We start from the raw sequence: 24961 nt of genomic DNA, 5'->3' as shown, positions 1-24961 counted from the left end.
CCACTTCCCAGATTGGCAAATGGTAGAGGGTGGCTAGCCTCAAATTAATAAACTCTGTCTTGTTCTTAATAGAGTCGGTCTCCTGTGGAATACAACCCGAATTCTGCTGTAACAATAGAAACAGCTGAAGTGTCCTTGGCAAGTTTTCTCACACAAATGTGTTAAGTAAGGCTCAGAGGAACAAGGCTCTGGGGCCCCTGTATCCCAGAAAGTGGCACCCGGAAGTTTCAGCCAATGACTTGCAAGTAGTAATGTCATTTTCAATCAAAGAGTTAAGAAATTTAAAATGATACCATTTTTTGCTAACTTTGGTCAACCTAAAATGTTATTAAAATCTTACATATAAAAGATTTCATTTCTGTCATTCTAGAAATCAGAATAAATAATAAGGATATTTTTAGTGACAAAAAACATTTATCAGTTATATTTATGCAAGGAAAAAATCTGAGTGTTTGGAATTTTAGATTATAAGTCCTTCCACTTTCTCTTGACTGTTATTTCATTTCCTAAAACACAGCATCTAAAGATCATAAGGTCCCCTAGCTTTGCAATTGCACATTTCAGTATAAATCCTCAGTGGTGTAGTATGAGACACTACATTCTGAACTGAGAGATTCTTCAGTGTGTCTGCTCTCATTAATGTCTGATCTGTCTCAATTCCAGGTGCAAGTGAGAGTAAAGAGAAAAGCAAGCAGGTGGGCTAAAAAGGAAGTACAGTTGAGCAATTACATTCTTTGCGCTTTGTGTCGGTGTTTAGTGGCAAACGCAGCTGTCCTATCTCTTGGCTTTGCCTCTTTTCACTATGGAAGTGTTCTTTCTCTCCATAATCCACTTTCCTATACTGACTGGTTCTTCACCTTTCTGTCACCTTTGATGATGAGGCAGCCTAGAAGACAGTGGGCAGGAGTGCCCCAGAGAAAAATAGTTAAGAATATCCGAGGAACATGGCTGGGGGAGAATGAGATCAAGTGTTAAGGAAAATCTCTTGGTGGAAACATTGGACTAAGACCTGAATGAGAGGAGTGCCAGGAATTTGAAGATCTGAAGGGAGACTATTCCTGTGGAGGGAACAAAAAGTGCAAACCTGAGATTGGAGTGAATCGGAGGGGCATAAATAAGTCTGGCATAGCTGATAGCTGAAACATAGTGAAAAAAGAAGACAGTTAGTCCAGAGAAGTTAGCATCTCAGCAGATAAGATCATGTTTCATTTATGGAACAATATGTACTTTAATTTTAAATTCTTAAAAGAAAATTTCAAGTGGTTGTATGACCTGGTCTGATTTATGTTTTGAAAAAATCACTCTGTTTACAGTGTGGAGAATATAGTCATTTGGAACCTTTGTATTAACCTAAAAATAACTTGGTAAGGATTTGCTGGTCCATACTACTGGACAGTCCAAAGGAAGAAAGGACTTCAGATATGGTCTAGATGGGAATTTTCTTTCACCTCTCTGAAATTCTGATACTTCATATCGTACTATGATAGCATCGTTCTTAAGCTGCCTGTGCAGAATATACTCTGAACAATGTTGCACCACATGCTTTCTCCTTTTCTTCCAGGAGAGAACAGGACAGTATCCTCTGACCATTTGGGAAATGCACTAAATTTTGCATTAATTGAACCACATTGAACTAGTCCTTTAGCCAGATAAATGTCAAGAACCATTTGGTTGAGCTCTAGGTTGTCTGAACTGATTATTGTTACACTAGGACTTGGATTGTTCAGACAGGTTAAGTCATTGCACTTCCCCTGGAGTCAGTCAGTCCTACACAAACCACAAAGCTACCAGCATGTAACAAGATGACTGCATGTTGTCAAGACAACCAGGTCAACTACGGAGAGGAAGAGAGAAGAGCAGAATTAGATAGAGTCTTTTGACCCGGGTGTCCATCAAGAGATAAGAGTGGCTTGACCTGGCATGGTGGCAGTTAGGTAGAAGGTAGATGGACAATATGATTTGAAGGCAAAGAAAATAGGACTTAGAGCAAGACTAGGACTGCTGGAGATAGTATTAAATTTTAAGTACGAAAAACAAGTTAGAAATCACTGCATCTTTTCCACTTCTACTCCAGTTCCTCTTTCAGACCAAATAAAGACCAAGAAAGCAGTATGGACAGCAAACTCAGCTCCAGCCTACTTAACACCAGAGAATAAGCTTTTGTGCTTTTTGTATTCAAGGCAGCAATGTCAAATCAGACATGAAAATATGTAATAGTTGGCTCTTGTTGCCATTTTTTAAAATAAGGAAAAAATAAAATTTATATTGTACCCAGAAGTCCTTAATCATGTAGACCTCAATTTAACCCTCTTACACAAAGCTCAGATTACTTTTCTCATGACCTGGGTTTTTCTATGAGACAGAAACCCTCCTATTTCTTCCCCAGGTGTTTCTTAATATGTTGCCATCACAAGGTCGGTGCCTGAGTGATTTAATATCATTTCACCTACCCATCTCTTTGATAGAGCTTTCATATAATGACTCATTAAATTGAATAACAATTCTGTAAAATAATATTATCCCCAACCCCAAAATGAAGAAATACAGGTTGCGTGGGCTAGAGATTTGGAGTAAAGGAAACTTGTTTCAGGAAACTCAACATGTGGTGTTTCACACATTCGATGTTACACAACGGACGTGACAATATTAAGACTGTTACACGAATAAGATAAACAAGACTTAGATTCAGTATTGTGTACCAAGTCACTTACTAAATTAAGGGGAGTTAGGTTCCAGTGCTGTTTTGCTTTGTTCCAAACTCAGCCTTTCCATCATCCCCCGTCTTTCTGGGTGGGGATGCCCACCACAGACCCAGATGGCTGAACTAGGCTAGGACAAATCTGGAGAACATGAGAAAACCCCAGGAAGCCAGTAGAGAGGCTCTTTCCTGACTTTAAAGTGTCCACACCTTTCTTGGGACAATTCCTGATTCCAAAGAATGAGTTTCTTGTGAAAAAAAATGGGGGGATTTTTTAAAAAAAAATAAATTTTAGACCTTCATCACTACCACCTGTCTCCCCGAGAGCTGCTGCTTGAATGTGCACACCCTTGATAACTATACTCCAGCCACTCCAGCCAGGCACGAGGATCTTATCCATACAATGACAGGAAGGAGAGATGATAGTAGTAACAGTACATTTTGTAGCACTTTCATACACACTGATTCTTTCATTTGGTCTTTCAGCAAGCCTGAAAGATAGTATATATTTTTATTCCCTATTTATGAGGAAACTGACTCTCAGACAGGTGAAAGGACTGATCCAATACTGTTTGGTGCCAGAAAGAATACATTTTATCTAAATGTATGCAAATATATGCTACCTACAGGGTGAAACTTTCATGCAAACAAAGAAGCAGGGAAATTTTAATTTTTTTCCATCCTAAACATAGCCTAATAGTTTAGGTGGTTACTTCATGAGCAACATCTCAGGGACAAATGAGCATGTAAGTTGCACTGTAATTATCAGAAAGCCATCTAAAGGCCCCCAGATTTCCCATTTGCAGACAACACTGGAGGGGGCAGCGCCTAGATGTGGATGGCCCTGCATGCTAATGCACTTATTGTTTTCCACTCCTTGTACACCCTGGACCTACCGCACCAGTGCGGAGGTGCTGGGGAGTCTGTGAGCTGCACTCCCCTGCTGTCTTTCAGGGACAGCCTTCAGGTCACGTTATTTCCTACCAGGCTGGCACATGTTCCCTTCTCACCCTGCAGGGCCCCATACCGTCATTGGTCAAGAGCGTCCTCCACATTTCAGTGCCAATGAATTCACGCAGACCATTTGTGGCCGCCATTTGAACACAGCAGTATGCCTAAAACAAACTGGAGATCATTTGTGCAAAAGGCATTTATTGAGCACCTACCATTTTCTGCACAAGATACTGAAAGGTAACTAAAGCTATGCATAATGAGGGACTTACAGTTTCATATATCAAAAGACTGTGTGTGCACAGATAGCTAAAAAAAGAAAGTGTGCTTCTCTCATTTGTTCTGTTAGAAAATACCTTCAAAAGCAAGAGCTATTCCTGCTATGTTTTCTTTATCTTTTCTCAGAACCTAGTATAATAAAACCAGAAAAATGCTATCCACTGATTCAATACAACAAATCAGTCTGATTAAATGAAAGGGAAATCAATTTGGATCTATGCCTGTCTGCTTTATTCATTGTCCCCTCAAGTTGAACAGTTAATTTTCTATCAAGAATGACAAAAAGATGCTACTGTGTGGGGAAATTGAACAAAAATTTAAAGTACTTCTTTAAATTAGTATAAAGTAATAATTAACACATGATAGTACATCATTATATTCCAAATGTACTCACATATAGTATTTGTTGGAAACCTAAACTAAAATCATGTTTTGAATGTGCAAAATATTTATTTTTGAATATAAGTATTAGACTTCAGAAATTGCTTAATTGAAATTTTACCTAACATTTTTAAAAAGAGAAAACAACACAAATTCTAAATGATCACTCCTTCAGTGAAATTTCTATTTTTTCCCTTGAGCTTATGAAATGAATCTCCTTAGACAAAATTTTCTCCCTTTCTCTACTTCTGATACTTTCATCAAAAAGCCCAGTTTCCTAAAGCATCCTTCTCTAATTAAAGAGACCTTAACCTCATGTTCTTAATTCACTTTATAACACTGTAAAAGCTAAAGATTAATCAAATCAAGAATACACAGCATTCTAGAATATTCTTCAAAAGTCAGTGATGTAAAAAACAAGTGAAAAAAGGCAGTTGACTGTCGTAGATTTAAACAGACAAAAAAGATACCGACAAACGTGACATATGATACCTCATTAGATTCAGGATTTTTATGTGGCTTTAAAGTAGCACACTTTGGATACAACTAGGAAAATTTAAGTTCACATTTGACAATATGAAATTATTTATTTTCTTAAGTGAAAGAAACAGTGGTGTTAATTATATTAGTCTTTCAAACTTTCATTTTTGCAGATTCAAAAAATCTTCACAAGAAAAGTTGGAGAGATAGGAACCCACAGAGAAAGAAGTCACCAAACTCTTACCTGGGTCTGTACCCAAGCAACACCTGCACATGGCTGACCCTGGTACAAAATGTTCATGTACGGTACTGCAAACAGGACAAGCTTTGATGCCAAACTTTGCTAATGCTTAGCTTTTATCAGAGGCTATGTTACTGAATACTCCACAAACCAGAATACACACTTATTCATCTTCTCAACAGCATGCTAGACATTGGAGACACAACAAAGAAGGAAAGCTTGATGCTTGTCTGCAGACTGCTTAAGGAGACCTATAGGCTGAGTGGCCCTAAAACTTATCTACACAAGAGCATGTTTGAGAGTGAAAGAGAAGATAAGGGTAATAACTTAAATTATGTAATTTTAAAATATTTATTGGGCAACCATTTGTGTTGCTACTTTACGATTTGGTATTTGTGGTGCTACTTTACGATGTTGGTATTTCTATCCAAAACTTGAAAAGAAAAAAAAAGACCATAGCCCATGTGAAAATCAACTGGAGATGAAAGCTAGTGTTTTCTGTGCCACACATAGTCAGTATGTGTTGTTTATCTGTGGGAACACAAGGGAAGAAGCAAGTTGAGTTGATGTAGAAATGGGTTTCTTCCATGTAAGTCCTACACTGGTTGGGTAAATGCTTCTCTTTTATTACCAAAAGACGTTTGGCACTTGTATACAGTAGTAGTTTACTTCTCTAATTCATAATAGTTATGATGTGAAAAATTCAACTTAGTCAGAAGGTTTTGATTTAGGAGTGTATTGAGGGACCCAAGTTCCTGTCTTCCTGTCCTCCTTTGTCTCTTCGAAGTTGGGTTGCTATTGCACCTGTGTACTAACGCATGGGGAAGAAAGAGGACCAGAGCAAGACATTCCTTTCTAAAATAGGAAGTTATAAAAACATCAGTTGCACTCACATTTTGATAGTGAGAACTTAGGTATGTGGTCACCCCTTGCTAAGGAATACCAGAAAGCATAGATGGGGGCTGGGGATTTGGCTCAGCGCAAAAGCGCCTGCCTGGCAAGCGCAAGGTCGTGAGTTCGGTTCCCGGTACCGGAGAAAAACCAAAAAAAAAAAAAAAAAAAAAAAAAGAAAGCATAGATGAAGACCGGGATTGGCATAGAGAATCCTAAACCTTCTGTGGATATCAAACACTGTTTTTTTTATAATTTTCCAATATGTACACAACACGTAAGAAGCAATCACACATCCTGAGAAGGCTTGCAGGGATTACTACTACCCTCAAGGACTTAAAAGATGTGGAGACATATGACTGAACAGATTTGATTGCCTTGAAGAGGCAATGGCAGATAAGGATGCTGTTGGGAGCCTTTTGCTCACCTCATAAGTGAGCTGCCAGGAAGTTACGTTTTCTAGGGTGATTGAAAACCAAAGGAAAATTGGACTACTCCCGAATGGAGGTGAGGCAGAGAATGTCCAGAGTGCAGGAGATCCCTTAGGACATCTTTTAGAATTGCTATGACTTGTGATTGAGAACTATAAAAGTCCAGTTGAGGAAGGACTGGTAACAGCACAGGCACTTTAGGAATAAAGGTTTGGCACACCCCACCAAACAAAAAGCAACACCCTGCTGAAGTGTTTGCTGAAGGAAGAGGAATACAAAAGTGGTTGAAAGAATTATAAATATCAGCTGCAGCGAGTTACAGAAACAACTGTCACAATTATCATGAGTATTTCTTCCTTGTGTTATGAATACATTTGTGTGGATATTGAAATGGAACAAGTGTGAGAAGGAATAACAAATTCTCACTCCGTCTGAGCTGGGGCATCTATCTTCTCCTTGTCTCAGACATCAGAGCTTTTGGTTTTCAAGCCTTAGAACTCAGACCAGAGCTTACATTACTAGTTCTCCTTGTACTCTCACTTACAGCTACACACTGTGCAATTTCTCAGCCTCCACAAATGTGTACTAGTGCCAGTAATAGATATATATGTGTACACACATATGCACATATAAATGCATGTGTAAATGCACATATATGTGTACACACATATGCATGCACATTATTAATTCTGTTTCACAGAGGCGTTGTACCGTACATCATAGAGTCTGGACAAACGCAAGGAGTAGAAAGAAGAGCTCAATAGACTGTGGTCTCTCAGAAGACACAAATTTTGCATTACCCAAGAAAGTGAACAGAGATGTTTGTGATTAGAAAACATAGTTTAAGATTACAGAGAGGTTCAGGACAATAATCAGTGTTGGGGATGTGACCTGGAAAGTGTACAGCTGATGTATTGGAGTACAGATAAAGATGCCTAAAGGACAGGAAAGGAAGTTTAGTCATTTGAGGTGTCCCCTAACTGTAGGCCTGTTCCGATGTCAAGAATTAGAATAAGACATTTACTTAAAGTTGTAGTTGTCGGTTATCAAAGTTTATTTTAACCCACGCAATGAAAAAATTTCTTTGTAAATCCTGAAATTTGAATGGTTAAAGAAAAGTTAAAGGAACGAAATGTGTGTATGCTATTTGGGTTGGCCGCTTAGTTGTCACTGCCCCCAAGTGGTCAATTGTAAAAACTGCAGTTACTACTCGAAACGATTGTCAAGGAGTATTTGCCTTCTCAAACTCTGCGTTCAAGACCTGGAAGTCTACTATTCTCCAGCATAATATTTGTATGAAACATGAAGTCCACCAACAGACTAGATGAAAAAGTATATAAGAAATGTAGCTTGATAGAAAGTCTGCTGTGACACTCACTAATTTCTCTGTCAAATTGAAAAACAAGTTTCAGATTAACTGTCCATTTTTGAAAAAAAAACTCCAACACATTCAAAACAAGAAAAAGTAAGAATATTTGATAATACCATCTATATCAGTCTTCAGATCCTTACAGACTCTTCAATGTGTATGAGTTCTTCACCATGGTAGGCAACACGGATGTACACAGGGAAGCACATCCTTTTCTTTTTGCCTATAGAATGGAGCTGTTTTTACCAAATACATGAGCATATTGTATACATAGGCAATACTCACTTGGAAGGCAAAGAGCTGAAATTGATCAGGATTGAGAAATAAGTAGAAAACAACTGAGCCCTCCCGGAACCCCCTTGGACTGTACTGACTTTTCATCAAAACAAATAGAAATATGAAGGTTAGAAAATGAATGAACCTTTACCTGTTCAATAAGATCAACTGCCATTTACTAGGCATTAGGTACTAGGTAAATATTCGTTATGCAAGGTGTGAGCCACAGTGCTTGCTCTGTTCTGAAGGATGGAGACACAGTAATAAACAGAAGTCACACTCTGCTTCATGCGGTTTGCATTATACTAGACTGAAGTAGATATTATTATGCCTGTATCACAGTAAAGGAAGTTCAGAAATGTAGGGAGTAATTGACAGCATGAGATTTTAGGCACTGGGTTCTTCTATAACAAAACCTGTTCTTTTTATTTTTACGCTACAAGCAAGATGTGCAGCCTCTGTTGCTTTGCAATTTCCACAAATTCTGCCATAATGGCCATTATAAAAGGCTTTCTGACATGCACACTGTCCTTGACACGTGAAATCTCTCTTTCTTTACCTTATCTTAGGAGAGGAAGGCTTAGTTAAGTCTCCACGTTCTTCTTGGGTCTTTATCATATTGTTTATTACACTGTATTAAAATTAGTCTATGTATGTGTCTATCTCTCTCACTGGATGTCTCTTTCTTACAGCGGAAACTATGTCTTACCTATTTTTGTAGCCAACATTAAGCTCAGGCTCTGGGAAGAGTAGGAACCCTGGGTACAGGAAATGGCAAAGGTGAGCATCTCTTAAGGGCTCCATTAACCAGCATGCTCTAACCAGCTCACAGACATCGCCATCTCCTGGTAGATTCTTGAAAAATTCTTGTTGGGGTAAACTTATCTGATTTTAATCTGCAAAGAGTGGTATTACTAAAGAAAAGCGAATAGATTAAGAAATCTCACCTTTCACATGTTTGTCGTTTCTGACCTCCATGAGTAAAACACCGGCAAGTACACTGAAGGAAGAACCCCTCTGTTGCACACTCAATTTCACATGCTGCTTTGCAGTTCACAAAGTACTTATATTCAATCACATTTGTTTACTTCATGAAGTACAATATTTATTTTCCCCCATTTTTTCTATAAACAAGTTGAGTCTCAGAGACAACAAATGACTTTCCCAACAGAACAACTTGTACATGGGGTCTGCAGACCAGATTCCAATTCATGCTTAAGCCCATGTATAGGTCTGTCTTCTTTATCATGCTTTCTTTGAGTATAATTCAGAAACGTTTTATAATCCGGAACTTAAAGACAACATGCTTTTTCTACTATGTAGTGGAGCTAATTTTATTTAATATACAAGAGCACATTGTATCTTTGCAATGAAGAAATGGAATTTGCTGTGAATGAGAGAGGTATGGTAAATCAGTGAATTCTCTTCAATCTCTTCTTGGATCTATGCTGGCTCTTCTTTAAAACGGGCAAATAAAATCATATTCTGAGTACTTGTGGAGTAAAATGAAGGTCACTTGTAAATTATTAAAGCAGTAATTTGAAAGTAAGAGTGAATTAAATACAAAAATGTAGGCATGTAAACATTTCTCTTCCAGAGAGTGAATGAGTGCAGAAGGTAAAGGAGTTAATACAGTTCATATAATGGGGACCTGAAATAGTCAAACCTTAGCACTCTGAGCTTTTGTCCCTCAAGAAACATAGTAACTGTCCCACAAGAAAGGTCACAGTACCTACATTTCTACTGTGTGTCCAGCTTTTATCTATTCTCAGTGATAAATAGAAAGTAATACTGCCATCTCTGTAGGATGAGCAGAAAACATAAGGGTCTGCCTCAGGAATCAATACCCCAGCACTAGACAATGTTAGTAAACATACTGGGACAATGGGTATAGAATTGTCAGTAGAATTGTCCTACAAAAACTGAGCTCCATAATAAGTCTAGTAATAAGAGTATGCACTTCTCAGATCATTTTGGGAGGCAATTATCTCTGCAAAGTCCAACATCAAAGTGAAACGTGTGAGTGACTTAGCTGAGACTGAAGATGAGGCCTGGTATTTCTACCTCAGTCCAGGATGCATAGAGCACATTATTATTCAATCTGACCCAACAGGAGAAATATAGACCACTAAACCAAAACCACTTCACTTAATGTTTGGTTAAAGTTTTTCAAATTCTTAATGATGAACTGGGATATTAACTTTTACCTTCTCTTTTTTACATTTTACATTGTTTATTATCTACAATTACATTTAGCAAATTACTAAGTACACAATATGTAGTTCCCATTCCAAAGATTAAAGGCAGTAATTTGCAGTGAATCTTTGTGGCTGTCTTTTAGAAATCAGAGTTGAAATACCTCTCCTATTTTTTTCAAAGAATATAAGCAAGCTGTATACCTTCATTCACTCAGTAGTCAAAATTCCGGAACCCAAAGTACTCAAAAGGAGTAAGTCTGTTAAAATTAATCTCCTTCAAGAAGAATGACTTGCTATGTCCTATTTCTATCTAGGAATATATATCATACCTCCACTTCATATTGTGTTATATTTTTTTATCAAAAACTATGAATTCCTAATTGACAGGAACAATATCCTGTTCATTTTACACTCCCAAAACCTGAACTAATTACCCGTATCTAATACATGAATTGACTTGTTAGTTAACGGGCTGATTGGCTAGTTGGCTGGGTTTTTAAAATTTTAAATAAAATAATTTAAAAAGAACAATACCAAAACACCAAAAACATAGACAAAAGCAAAACAAAGCAAAAACAATAAGAATGATACAGAGTTTCAGAACAAAATGATAGGAATTAACAGTGGTTATTATATTACATATTATTATCTTCAACGAAGTTGCTCAGATTACCAGATGTAAGAATGCAAGTTTGACCAAACCATTAAAGAAAATAAAAAATAAAAACAAAAAAATTAGAAACAGTGCAGAGTTTTACTAGGCAAGATGGTAGGAATTCAGTAATGGTGGTTATATTGCATATTGTTGTCTTCAAATTAGTTGTTCAGATTACCAGACATAAGCATGCAAAATTGGGTAAAAAGAAAAAAAATAGGCATTAATTGTTCCTTTCAATAAACCATTAGACAGCAGTAGTACAGTTATCCCAGCTACCCTTCTAATATATGTATATACAGATACAGATAGATAGATATAATATTTCCCTTCCTTATTTCTTTTTCTCTTTTCCCTCATCCCTTTGTAGTGTAAGAACATGAAAGAGTAAATAGAAACCCAAACGTACAATAGTATTGTGAAAAGGAAAGATATACTCATTTAAATACATTTTTAAAATAAGTAAAAATTTCTTCTGTTCAAAAAATACAAATTAAAAAGTATTGAGGCTTTATTAACATGGAGGTCAACAGGTGGCACCTACTATAGATCTGCCAGCTCAGGAAAAATATAAGAAATAAAGAAGAAAGATAAACTCAAGGCTTTTATAGGTAAATGGATGCAACAAGAGACCACACGCATAAGTGAGATAAATCAGACCTGTGTATTGTCTCCCTAGTTTAAGAACCTGAAAGAGTAAAGAAAATGGAAAGTACAATAGATATTGTGAAAGGGAAAGAAACTGCTCAATAGGTAAAAACAACTGTGATGAGGGAAAGGAGAAAAGAAAGAAGGAAGGGAAATACATATACACACACACACAAGATAGCTAAGATAACTGTACTACTAATTTCTATTGGTTTATTGAAAGGAATAATATTTAATGGGTTGATCCATCTTGCATGCCTATATCTATTAATCTGAGTAACTACTTTGAAGATAACAATAATTAATAAAACAACCATTGTTGATTTCCCATTATCTTGTTTTGAAATTCTGTATCGTTTTTTGCAGTACTCGTGTTGTCTTGTTTTTGTCTTTGTTTTTGTTCTTTTCTCCTCAAAATAATAAAAATTTTAAAATTTTTACAAAATTAAAAAGAAATAAATCCACCTACAAGAAGGAAGCATAAAAGGTAAACTAAGCTTTTAATTTGGTTTATGACATTCCAAATCATGGTTACAGAGACAGCTTACACAATCTCTGATGATTCTTCAGAAAGCCAAAAGGAAGTAAAGTATAGATTGCTACGAAGATATCATTGACAGTTCTGGGTCTTGAACGTGAGCACCTGTGTGTGAAATGCCCATGACAAGACCCCTTAGATATATAAATGACTCATAGTTACCTACATAAAATTTTAAAAACTTGTTTCCTACCTGTGTCCTGAAACCCAGGTGTTTTCCATGGTGCCTGGGAAGCAGCTGCTCAGGCTTTGACACTGTGACAAAATATGAGAAACAATTCCTTTGTGTGTGCTCCACATTTCTCAAAAATTAGGAGGAAAAAGGATTAAGCTGTATTTCAAGTGATTCCACCTCATGTTTAATACCAGCGTGGCATCCAAGAGTCTTCCACAGTAAACATTATGTGAGTTTATTAAACCAATGCCGTTCATTGAAATCTATCACTTTAATTTACTGGCCATTCATTTTTTAAATGTGTTTATATTAATCACAAAATCATTCTGAAACAGGGCCCATTAGGAATGAAAAATAAGCCTTAATCATTTGAAAGTTTAGAGCAATGCGCAGCAAGTCATTCATGTAAAAGTCAGCAGACAAGAGAAAGCAAATGTGGACTTATTCATAAATAACTAAAATACTCTAAAGTCTACAACTGGAATTTGACTGCCGTCATATTCACTCTCACCATCATCAACACTGAAGAAAAGCATTGAGGTAGTAGAAGTTAGCATGGCCAATAGCCCTTGTTTTTTAAAGATAAAAGACCTACAAGTCACTGCAAGAGGTGGTAGCCTGAGCGCTTCAGGAAAGATAAGATCTGGCCAAGGAGGGTTGAACAGGGAAACAAACTTGACGAATTTAACTTGAAGAATAACTCAAATGTATGAATTCATGGTGCTGCATTTTATATCATCAGAAAAATAGACAAAGCATTTCCACAAGTTTGTTGCTCAGGATGTTGAGATAAGCAGCCTAAAAGACGGATCAAAGCGTCTGCTTTTTTCTTTCCTGACAGAGGCTTTGAAATCTGCCACGTTTAACTTCCAATTCCCTTTAAATTCCATCTCCTCTGCTGATCCTCTTGATTTTTCTATGGAGATTCTAGAGCATGCACTCATTTAGAGACACCTTTTTGCATAAACATTGACTAAAGTTGCTTCCAGTTCTCAAGCTTACAATCAACAGCTCTGGGCTTCCTTTTAAAAATTCTGATTGGTTCAGTTTTGGAACCAGTTTCTCCAATCTTTCAAGGTTTTTTCTAGTTTACTGTATAATTCATGACATTTCACTGTGCCACTCTGACCATTCATATTATATATTTTTAAAAAGGAAGAATTCTAAAAAGTACTGTAATGACCATAATGATCTTAAGGACCACTTACTGAGCATCTACTACATGCGAGGCCTGGCTAAGGTGCTTTTGTGAATGTCAGTCATGTCAGTGAATTCTCCTAACCTTTCTGGCAGGCAAGTTTTACAATGCTGATTTTACAAAAGGAGCAACTGAGGATTAGACACATTAATCTGCCCAAGGTCAGGGGCAGGGTAGGTTTCCTGTCTTTCAAATTCCGTGAGGCCCCCTTAGGAAAGAAGTAATCCAACTCCAAATTCATCACATCACCCAATCAGCTAAGCAGCAACTAAGGTCACTGGATTCAGCGGGGACCAGCAAGAATTTCAAGGGCACTACAAGCAGGTTTTGTTTGGTTGAGTTACTTACTACTTTAGGGGGATACCAAAGATTCAATCCGGCTAAGCCAAAGTCCTTTAAAAGAAACTAGTTCCTTGATATCAAAAGTTTCCCCCTCGTCCCCTTAACCTTTGGAACCTCAATGAGCATTTGATTGAAAAAGGATATCGGATTTCTATTTATTCAAGGCCTAGTGAAAATGCCTACACAAGTTCACAACGTGTGTGACTAAAGGGCGAGGCAAAGCACTCCGAGAAAACAACAGCAAGAAGATTCGGGAGCCTGGCGTGGTGGCGCACACCTGTAATCCCAGCACTCGGGAGGATGAGGCAGGAGGAACACTGCGAGTTCAAGGCCAGCCTGGGCTACAAAGTGAGCTCAAGGTCAGCTTGAACTGCGTAGTGAGACCCTGCCTCAAAAAAAGTAATAAAAAAATAAAAAATAAAAGAAGAAGAACAAAAAAGAAGCTTGGGGAGAGCAGAAATGTTTAACATTTTATTCCGAAGTCGCGCAAAGAAACAAACAAGCTGTCAATAAAGATGTGCTGTAAGTGCAAAGGGGCAGAGGTCACCTCGGGCAGAGGGCAGAGCGAGAGTCTGGGCTTTGATCTGGGACGAAAGCTGTGAGCGGTGGGCAGGGTGCAAGTGCTGCTGCGGAGTGGGCTCCCCGCGGGTGTGCGCGGGGTCGGGTCTCCTCTCCATCCCAGAGGGTACAGGGCTGGGGCTGTGACGGTACTTGCAGGAGGGAACCGGGCGGTGGTTTGCGGGTGTCACACCCGGAGGAGGAGACCCAAAGCCGAGGGCAAGGAAGCGGGGCGGGGGTTGCGGGGCGGCTTCCTGGGAAGCGGCGGCGGCAGAAAGCAGCGCGTGGGCGCCGCACCAGGCTTCGCCGATCACCGGGCTGGAAGGAGGTGATCTGTGGTTTCCTAACTGAGACTGCAGGACCAAAGACAGCTTCTCCCCGCCCATCCTGCTCCCGGGGTCTCCCCGGCCCTGGTCCCCCGAGGCTGGGTCTCTGTGTCCCCATCTCGCGAGCTCGGACGCCGACGCCCCAGGGCCTAGAGTGCGCGCAGGGAGGACGGTCCTGTACTAGCCCGGAGCGCTCCCTGGAGCCGCTGAGAACTTCTAAACTTCCTTCCTTAGCAACGAAAGAAAAACGTACTCATTAATAACGCTTTGCCTCCAAGTCTGGTACCTTTCTGGGGAGCGGCAATATATTAAAATGCTTCGGAAGCTACTAGGAAAGAATCAGCCATAAACGTGAGTCATTTTGGTGCGAGGCAGGCAGGACTATTTCACTTAACTTTGCTCGGTGAAAATTGGAGGCAGTATGTCTTCAGTGAATATCTTCTAACTTTGCGTTTTCTGCTTAAACAATCACCTGTCAGTATAATTTAGTGGGGGTGATGTGAGGGTGGTGCTGACTGGCTGGGTACTGCTGAGCTGAGTCCCTGGCCCAGTACTTGGTTCCATTTGCATCCTGACACCTGCTAGTGCCGCAGTTGAACTGGCCTTTGCACAACAGAAATGCCACCATGTATCTTCTTACGGCTTTGATGCGACAGTTATGAGTATGATATTGCGGGTCTCCTAGTCTAGAACAGGCGGTTAAACAGCACAGAGCATTCCAATTCCAAGAAAAGGGTTTTTCTGGCCAGAGGGAAAAAAAGTGCCATCAATACCTACGCCACGCAGTGTTTATGGGGTATTAATGTGGATTGTTAAACAGAGATTGAACAAGAAAGGAAAACTCACCAGGCAGGAGCCTGGAACTGTTTTATGGGGCCCAAAATGCTATGAGAGAACCGATTTTATTTTATTTTTTTTCTGTATCAATTGAGATTACTCTTTTTTTCTAATTTTAAAGAGAAAAAAGATAAATATAACAGTGAAACCGAGTTTCAAAACAGGTTAGGACAGTTACACTAGTTGACACATTGCATACTGTTGTCTTCCTAGTAGTTATTCAGAGTACGAGGATCCCTTATGTTGGTGATAGTGGTGAATCCTTGGAAAGTCATGCCTAGAAAATTTCACACACACACACGCGCACACACACACACTTCCTATAGTTTCTGATTCATCTCAGGAATTATCTGGACAACTTTTCCCTCCCTCTCGGAGGGGGTCAGTGAATGAACCATGTTTTTATAGAATTGTCTAGCCCCTTGTATCCTCCCAAAGCTTTCAGAACTGGACCTCAATAGAGTATTGATAGAACCAGCTTCAGACTCAGGTATAAGTAATTTGATGCATTTTATTTAACCCATTATATTAAAAAGTTACATAAGGCAGTGTAATCACTAGGAATTTATTTTGCATTTTTTGCAGCTAGTCTTCAGAACTGTTTATTTAATACTTACAGCACACTTCAGTTCAAATAAGCCCGATTTAAAGTGATCAATAGCCACATGTGGCTGGTAGCTATCTGGTTATAAAGTTCAGTGTTATATGAATACTTGGCTATTATATTAAATGATAGGAAATCAGGAGGACTAATTCACAGCTGAGTACTGCGATTCTTTCTAGCTGAGGACAATCTTTGCATGCATACATATTTCTGCCAAGTATAGATACTCTGTTCCTAAGTCACCTGGCTCTCTTCTATCAGAAAATGGGCATAATGTTCTGATTTCACTAAGAAATTCTACTACCATCACTCAGAAAACTGTTTTAGTGCATATGCAAATCTCTGATGTCTATAAAATGAATGACCCCTGCATGCACACTTACATGTGCACCTTTGAGTTGTGTATAAACTGAACAGTTGTACAAAGAACCCTGCTAGTTCCTTTGACCTACTCTGGCCATACTGCCTCTTTTCCCCCCTTCTGTTCCTATTCATGCCCTAAGCAAAATCAAGACAAGACTATAATTTAGCATCCTGCTTCAGAAAACCCACTGCCCCTCTCACCCTAATTGCAGCACGAGTTGTGAAGAAGATACGTGTTTCAATCCTAGCCTTCCCTGTCTGACCTCCCGCAGCCTCTGCACACCAACTTACTCCTTCAGGAAGCACCAATGCATGGCCTATCTTTCTAATGAGCTGTCTGGATCTTCCACACTCTTAAAAGCTGGGCAAAATCAGGACAGCCTCTCTGAACACAACCTCATTTCAGAGAAATTTTGGAAGCAAAATCCTTAATTCCACACAGAGCTTTTAATACAATGCTTTTTTTTCTCAGAGGTTTCCACATTATAACCACCTTTTATACTACGGAAAAGAAGTCTACATTCTCAGTTAAAATAACTCCAAGCTTCAACAGGCACGAGGAGGGGCATCTCACTGTTCCTGCTAAAGTGTTTCAAACAAAGGGCAAGTGACCTTGCTTTCTTCACAATCCATGCCTCTGCCACAGCACGTTAGTGTTGCTGCCTAAGATGATTCTTCAAGTGAGAGTCTCCCTGATTACTCAGTTGGTATAATCTTGAGTTTGCCACATATTAGAAATATTCATATTCAGTTTATATTCATTTCCAGAATAGCAATGATATGAATGTTAATGCAGTAAATTATATTTATCATCTGGAAAACTTCATTATGGTTGAATTCACTAGCAACCCTGTTGCCATTTCCTTGGTTTTAGTTTTTAAAGCTGAGAAAATACTGTGACATTATGAGTTTCTAATTCAACACTTCTTTGCATTTTTTTCAAAGTGTAAGGAGAAGTAGAACAGACTTATCTGTTAGACACCATACTTTAATGGGCCAGTGGAAGTGTGTACTTTTAAATTCAGGAGGAAACCTACTTTATATTTATCTTTATGCCAATGCAGTTATAAAATACAATATTATATATTTTTTATTTTTCCACTATATAGAGGAAAAGATCCATGAAGTTATGTCTACAGCTTATGAAAGTAATGAAGCAATTATTTACATGGTGTCACAACTCACAAACAATCATAGAGATATTATGTTCTTCCTAAGCAGAATAAAATTCCTTTAGAATTTCTTTGCAACTGTTTATAGAAACTTCACTAGCAAAATGAGCTAGAGTTTTCCTAAGAATCTAAGCAGTCTAAGAAAAGGTATAGAATGTGCACCCTCTAACCTGTTTTTAAATCTGCAAAGAACATTCCCTCCAAGATAACACAGTTCAGGGTCAACAGAGATTTTGAACGTGCTAATTAAAATGTTAGATATTGCTTGAGCAGAATAAAATCAATTTTTATTCACACATATTGAGAGTTATTCATGAGTGAGTGGGATAAAATGTAAAGACTGTGTCTCAGACAGACCCTATCAAAAGTTAAGCATTTACTTATATTAAACCAACTTAACTAAAATATAGCTTCATTTTAAAGTGAAATTTAAACTAAAAGAAAATCAACAGGTCAGGTAAGTATCATTACCATTAGTATCTCTGTATGCCTAAGATTGGTTCTGAGGTGGAATGTGCAAATTGCTTATAAAGAATGTCCATGGCAAAAAGCCACCAAGTGTGTGAGATAAGAATCCTGAGCATGGAAATCCATTAAATGCAAAAACTGAATTCTAGCTGGAGTGATGGTGCACACCTGTAAGTAACACCTTCACACAGAGAGGTATAGGCAGGAGGATGGAAAGTTCAAGCCCAGACTTGGCACCTTTGTGAGACTGTCTCAAAATAAAAAAAAATTTAAAAATTTAAAAGGGACTGGGGATGCAGTTTGGTGTGAAGACCCTGGGTTCAATACCCAGTATCACCCTGAGAAAGGAATTTGAACAGCGAGGCCTAGAGCCATCTAGAAACCCTTAGTGTGAGGCTTAGGAAGTCTGTGTGGAAAGACTGGATGAATTCCATACAAAACAAGTTGCTAGGGAGTGCACCAAAGTAGAACAAAGGGTTCTTAAGACAACTCGAGGTCAGGTGGGGACACTAGCAAACGTTAGGTAGCTGGTAAGTGCTGTCCCAAAGCCGCAGACGATGCTCTATGAAATTTCACGGGATGTACTAGTTTGAAGCAACACTATCTACTGCAATGGCTTTTTTTCAAAGCAATGACATAGGTAAGCAGTTGTTTTCAGGGCTGAGGTGTGAGAACAGCTGTGACTATACAAACAGAGCCCAGCAGCCTTACTCCACACTGTCAATCACCTACCATCATGTCATCTCCTAGGACACTAATGCCATCTGGAAGTGCCCCAGAGCTATGCATAGTTGGTGATGTCTATCAGACTGCAAATAGCTGGTTTTCAAGTAAGTTTAAAATACTCAAATAGAAAAAGGTTGAGGCTTGTGCAAAACCAGTTTCCTAAAGCCATAGAATCTGAACTGTGAGATAGATGGCATTATATAATCATCGTCACTTGAAGAGTTAAAGCACCATGCAGCCAAAAATGTAGAAAAGCAGTATAGAGGTTTGTTAGGCAATTAGTCAAAATACTGTGCTATTTTTCTTGATTTTGTGATTTTGATATTTTTGGCTTTTTAAAGTTTATAATGTGCTGCTGTGTCTTTTCTCATTTCTAAGCAATATTCACCCTTAAATTTGTGTTGGTGACTTTTTTGAAAGGGCCCTCAGTTACAAAAGATGAAAGATCCCCAAATACCGTGCGTATTCCTGACAGTCTGCATGCCCACATCCACCTGTGAGACCCCATTTCTTATCCTCTCCAGTTATGTAGAAAATGAGTTCAAGTGAAGGAGGCTATGAATGCTTGCTTCATGAATGCTTAGGATCAAAAATTCTGCAAACAAGGATGATCATAAAGTTCGTTGCGTTAGGCTACAAGAATTACAGTGCTTGGCTCCTAAAAGTAACTAAGGAGATAAATGAGAGACTGGAACAAAGTGAGGTGTACGTTTGGAATATTCTCCCAGGCAATTTAACCATGTTTTCCATCATCACCACCAACTCATGGCCTATTCACCACTGCAATAAACTCCAAGTCTCTTCTGTCCAGCTTGTGTTGTCACTGAAAGCTATGTGAGGAACTAAGACTTGCCAGATGGGGTGACCCTGGGAGATTTTCTTTCTAGCTCTGAGCAGTGGCAAAGCCTGATATTCCCATGTCTAGATTTAGTCATTTGGCCACCATCTCAACAGCATCAGTAGACAGAGATAGAGCATGGGAGTGATCTTTCCACTGCTTCTCTTCCCATTGGAAGTTTATATATCTATTCACTAACCTAAGTTTATATATCTATTCACTGTAAATTAAAGACCAACAGCTGGGAGCCTTGTCCTCAGCCCTGTCTTGCTTTAAAATTTATTCCTCCAACTTTTAGCCCTCCATCTTCTCCCTAGGGATTCATGCTGGTAGGCAAACTCTAGTGCAAAAAAATGATCCGGATGGCTATGACAATGGTGGTAGTATCTGAACACCCACTAGCACACACATCATTTGTTGTGCTGCGGTTTTAGTCATCACAACTGCACTATGAAATAAGGCCCTATTATTATTACTGTTTTACCTATGAAGAAGCAGATTTGGAGAGATTGCTTGGAGTTACAGACTGCAACTGGTGGATCACAGCACACATGTGTTGTGATAGGCCCTTATTTATTAGAATATAATGCTAGGATTTCTTGATCAAGATCATTTTGGCCTTGTTCATTGATATAGACAGTACCATGTTTGTTGAATTAATAGATTACATCAAATGGAGTATTCCTAGAAACTATGAACAGAGATTCCCCAAGCGTAGTCTATGGATGTAAGTGATATGGGTAAATCAGGTAAAAAGTGAGATCTTCCAGTTAGTAGGAAAATAACTTGGAGAATAAATCTTTACAACTCAGATCCAGGGATGGGGTAGGAGCATTGACAAGTAATAACTGTTCTATTTTATACTTTGTGGCTATTGATCTCAAAGATTTTTCAAGTTATTAGCAACAAATTTTTTCCTAGATGATTTTTTATGATACTTGACAAAGTAATTAGAAAAAAAAAGAAAAAGAAAAAATAATTAGATGACCTGGCTCATCACTTACATAATTTAATCATGACTCTGTTTAATGAGAAAAGTTGAGAATAATTATGAGGCATTTTTAAAAATAATCTAAACTGTGAAATTACAACCAAGATGTAAGTAATCACATCATCTGCTGATTCTTTTGATTTATTCTCTGCATCATGTTCTTTGTGGACATATACATTTTCTTATCACTTTGCAAACTTCCTACCACACATTTTTCTGAAAATAATAGTCGAATTTCCTGTCAATTCATCACTTCCTATCCTTGTCCCAGTCATCATGAATAAATTGCGTATGTATGAAGGTGTTAGTGTAAATGGATGAATGATGTGAATCAGAATACATTAAACTGACACTGTCAGTCTTCTTTCAACACCAACTTCACAAGCATAAACTTCCCTTTTTTAAGAAAAAAATCTTCCATTCCAAACTATTTAAGGCCAGTTTGGGGGCAGGGGCTTATAGTCCAAAAAAGTGTCAAAACTTATAACTAAAGATAGGAGAAAAGTTTTAGACTTAGAAAAGTTTCAAGGGAGAAGTACTTAATACTCTGATATATCACATAGATGTAAAGATATCATGGTGGCTTTCCTGCGAAGAATTTTTGTGACGTTAATCTCAGAATTGTCTTCATTAAAAATTGGGAGTATTTTTCCTGATGAAATCCACTCTTAGATATAATGACAACATATGGAAGAATTGATTCTTCATGTACATCTCTTTAAAATAGCTTTCTGAGTAAATGTTAATAATATATAAAATGGAAATAGAACTTAAATACTAATGCTTAAAATTTTGAAATAGCTGATATTTAATAACAATCAGTGATTACTATTTTGTTTCTATATACTTAACTAATGAATAGTCTACTGAGAATACAAAGACAAGGCGCTTGCTGAGCTTTATGAAATACCAATATTGGTAGACATTAGCTCTCCAAGTTTGATGCCATAAGCCTGGAGGGAAAGCAAGCTGCAGCTCACAAGACAAACTAAAAAACAAGGAGACTGATTTCTTTTGACATTGATTTATCATTTGATTGATGAGCTTTGCAATCTGAAATTATGTAAATAAAGTGGCAAGCAAGACATTCTTAAAAATACTACAGAAGGAGTCACAAATTAAATTGTATAGAATTCCACCAACAAGCCAATCTCCCCTTACTTCAAATTCCAGCATGAGTTTTGTTTTGTTTTTTGACCCAGGTCTCACTATGTTCCAAACTGGTCTTGACAACTCTTCTCCTCAGATTCCCAAGTACCTGGGAGTGCAGGTGTGCCCCACTGTGCCAGACTTGCTAAAGTTGAACTGTTAATTGACAAGAATGAAAAACAGTGGCTTCCAAGAGAACAGAGCTTTACTTAGGCAAGTATTTGAGACACATGAGTAAGGTTTATGGGTTAAATTTACAGTTTACTTCCAGAGTTCTTTCCACACGGAGCATTATTTGACAGGCTTCTCCCTTTCTCACTTTTGAAACTCCTGTCTTCCTCTGAGGACCTAAGAGAAATGAGAAAGTCTTTTCTTGTCTGTGGCTTGTACCCTGGCTATTCTTTTAAGATTATGATACGTAGTGTACTGTTTTTATTCTCTATTCTGTTATGAAATTTTATTTTTTCATAGAATTAAGAAGAACGCTTTTTATATTTGATCAATGTCCATTTGTATTAGGTTATGCTAAAATGTTTAAAGATTAAAAACAGAAAGCAAGAGGTATGTAGAGGTGAAAGGGTGGGACTGAAAAATTTCGGACTTAGCTTGTACTAATCTGGGAACTGTCAGTAACGAATGAGTCCCCTGACTTTACTAGTTTATTTTATTGTTAAATATCAAAATTAACATGTAGCCAAAGAGATTATACTCCTGAGTCTTAAATGTGAGGGTATTAGTCTTAGAAACATTTGTCAGCATGTCTGTTGACTAAACTTGGGGAGCTATACTCCTGTAGATTATATTTGGAAGAGAGATATTAAATTTTGTAGATGATTTTGAAAATAGTGGAAATTGCTGTATATAATTCATTGGGAAAAAGTTTGTCCATGTTATCAGTCATTGTTTCCCCAAAAAGTCATTCACTGTGCATCCCCCAAACCTACTCATTTGAATATTTAATCCATAATTTCTTCTTTTAAGCTGACAGAAATACTTCAAAAACAGCTATAGTGGGAGCTAATTTTTATCCTGTACCTCAAATTATTATAATTTAAAAATAATAGATTTTGTATATCCCCCCAAATCTCCCTTAAACACTGCTTTGCCATTGTCTAAATAACAAAATAAAAATTAATCATCTTGACTTCCAAATAGCCACATTTATTGTCTTTAGAATAATATGAAGTGTCGGGGATGTAGCTCAGTGGCCTGGCAAGCCTGAGGTCAGGAGTTTGATTCTGGATACCAAAAAAAAAAAAGGAAAAGAAAAGAAAGTAAAATAATATGAAGTGACTGACAGTAACTGTAACTGGTTGTCCATATGAATGCCTTCAGTGAGGTCAAGCCAATCGCTCATGTGCAGCTATTTTGTCTAAAAGTTGTTTTATTGCTAAATTCTTACAAGCATTTTGACATCAAATTTCAGCATAATAGAAACACAAAGTTAATATACTGGCTAATTTTTAGTTTGAAATAACTAAACAGAAAAGGAATTGAGGTGTGTTATGTACTTGTACCAATTCCCCACAATGAATGTAATTACTATATACAGTAAACATGTACTAATAAAAATTTAAAAATTTAAAAAGAAAGGTGAAAGAGAACAGAGGTGGAGTAAGAAAATTAAGTCTAAAATAAGTATTATAGAAAAGTAGAAAGTATTACCCATTCTTGGACACAAGTGAGTTTAACCCATGCACTTTATGTAGACAAAGATGTATATAACAAATCTAAGTGTTGTTGAGATACTACCCAATAAAAATGCATACACAAATCACGTTTGAGACCAACCTGAGCAACTTAGTGACCCTTGTCTCAAAATAAGAAATAAAAAAAGTTGGGTTTGCAGCTCATTGTCAAGGCTCTGAGTTCAATCCCTAGTACTGGGGGTGGGGATGGGGGACACAGACATTTGCTGAAAATAATTAGTTCCAGTACATGCTGAGCAGATACCAGCCTTGCTGAAACCTTGAATTACAATAAGGTGGGCTAAGATGTGAAGATTATCATGATGATTCCATACTGTTCCGTGATTTGCTGTGTACCTTTCTCTTCTGGTAATCTGTATGAGGTCATTACAAACAGTGAGCACTCTTACACTAGAATCCTATGTTAAATGAAATCTTGGTGCAAAGAAGGCTCCAATAAATATTTTTAATTAAGTAAAAGAAATGTATATTGGAAGATCTCTAAATAAATCATTTTTTGTTTATTTCACAGCTTTTAACACTGATCCATGAACAGTGAATCCATTCCACTTATCCTGTTGGACCATGTCTGCTGAACTTTTAAACAAATCATGGAATAAAAGTTTGCTTATCAAACCCCCAGTATTGCAGATACAGTCATTCTCCCTTCCATGATTGGGATTATATGTCTGACAGAACTGGTTGGCAACACCCTCATAGTATTTACCATAGTAAGGTAAGGGCTTCTTTATCTTTTGTTCCACAGTTCAGGGAACATGTTCAAATTCACCTAAATAAATCAACTAATTTTATCCCATAAAGGATTTTCTTTAATGAAATCAGATTTCAAAGATATTTGCTGAAGATAATTTGAAGAATCTCAGCAATATCTTTGTTATCATTGAGTAACATCTGAGCTGCATATCAAAAAATACTAAAAATCTACGGTAATGATTGCTACTGGGTCAGTGAGGTTTTTAGGGCAAAAACAATCCTCAGTCTCAGACACATATTAAAATTTCGTGTGGAGCTTTTTTGTTTATTTTATTTATTTATTTTTTTTTATTTTAAAGAGAGTAGTACATGAGAAACAGACAAAAAAAGTAGAACAATAGCAGCATACCACTATCATGAAGATACATCAAAGCGAAAACATTCAAAGTGATACAGTCTCAAGACAAATTAATACAAATCAACAGTGGTTTTTAAGTTGCATATTGCTATCCTCAACTACTTTGCTCAGATTATCAGATGTAAGAATAAAAGACTGCTCAAACCATTAAAGGGAATAATAAAATAATTCTTCAATAAAACATTAGAGATAATACAGAATTTCACCAGACAAGATGGTAGGAGTTCACCACTGTAATTCCATTGCATATTGTTACCTTCAAATCAGTTGCTCAGACCACCAGACACAAGCATGCAAACTCGATCAGAATATAGAAAACTGTGAGCATTAACTGTTCATTTCAATACACCATCAGACA

General features: G+C 37.6%; 1 protein-coding gene across 1 annotated transcript in view; it reads left to right on the top strand.

The window, feature by feature from the left end:
- The first annotated feature begins 18815 nt into the window (after positions 1-18815).
- Positions 18816-24961, top strand: part of Mchr2 (melanin-concentrating hormone receptor 2) — a 30006-nt gene continuing 23860 nt past the window's right edge. The window contains 3 exon segments of the mRNA XM_013510719.1: positions 18816-18909; positions 24028-24090; positions 24093-24207. Of these exon segments, the coding sequence (XP_013366173.1) occupies positions 18816-18909; positions 24028-24090; positions 24093-24207 (272 nt within the window).

Source organism: Chinchilla lanigera, unplaced genomic scaffold (assembly GCF_000276665.1).
Source record: "Chinchilla lanigera isolate Chin_1 unplaced genomic scaffold, ChiLan1.0 scaffold00010, whole genome shotgun sequence".
NCBI lineage: Eukaryota > Metazoa > Chordata > Mammalia > Rodentia > Chinchillidae > Chinchilla > Chinchilla lanigera.
Note: the sequence above shows the minus strand (reverse complement) of the source record. Positions and strands in the feature narration are given on the sequence as shown.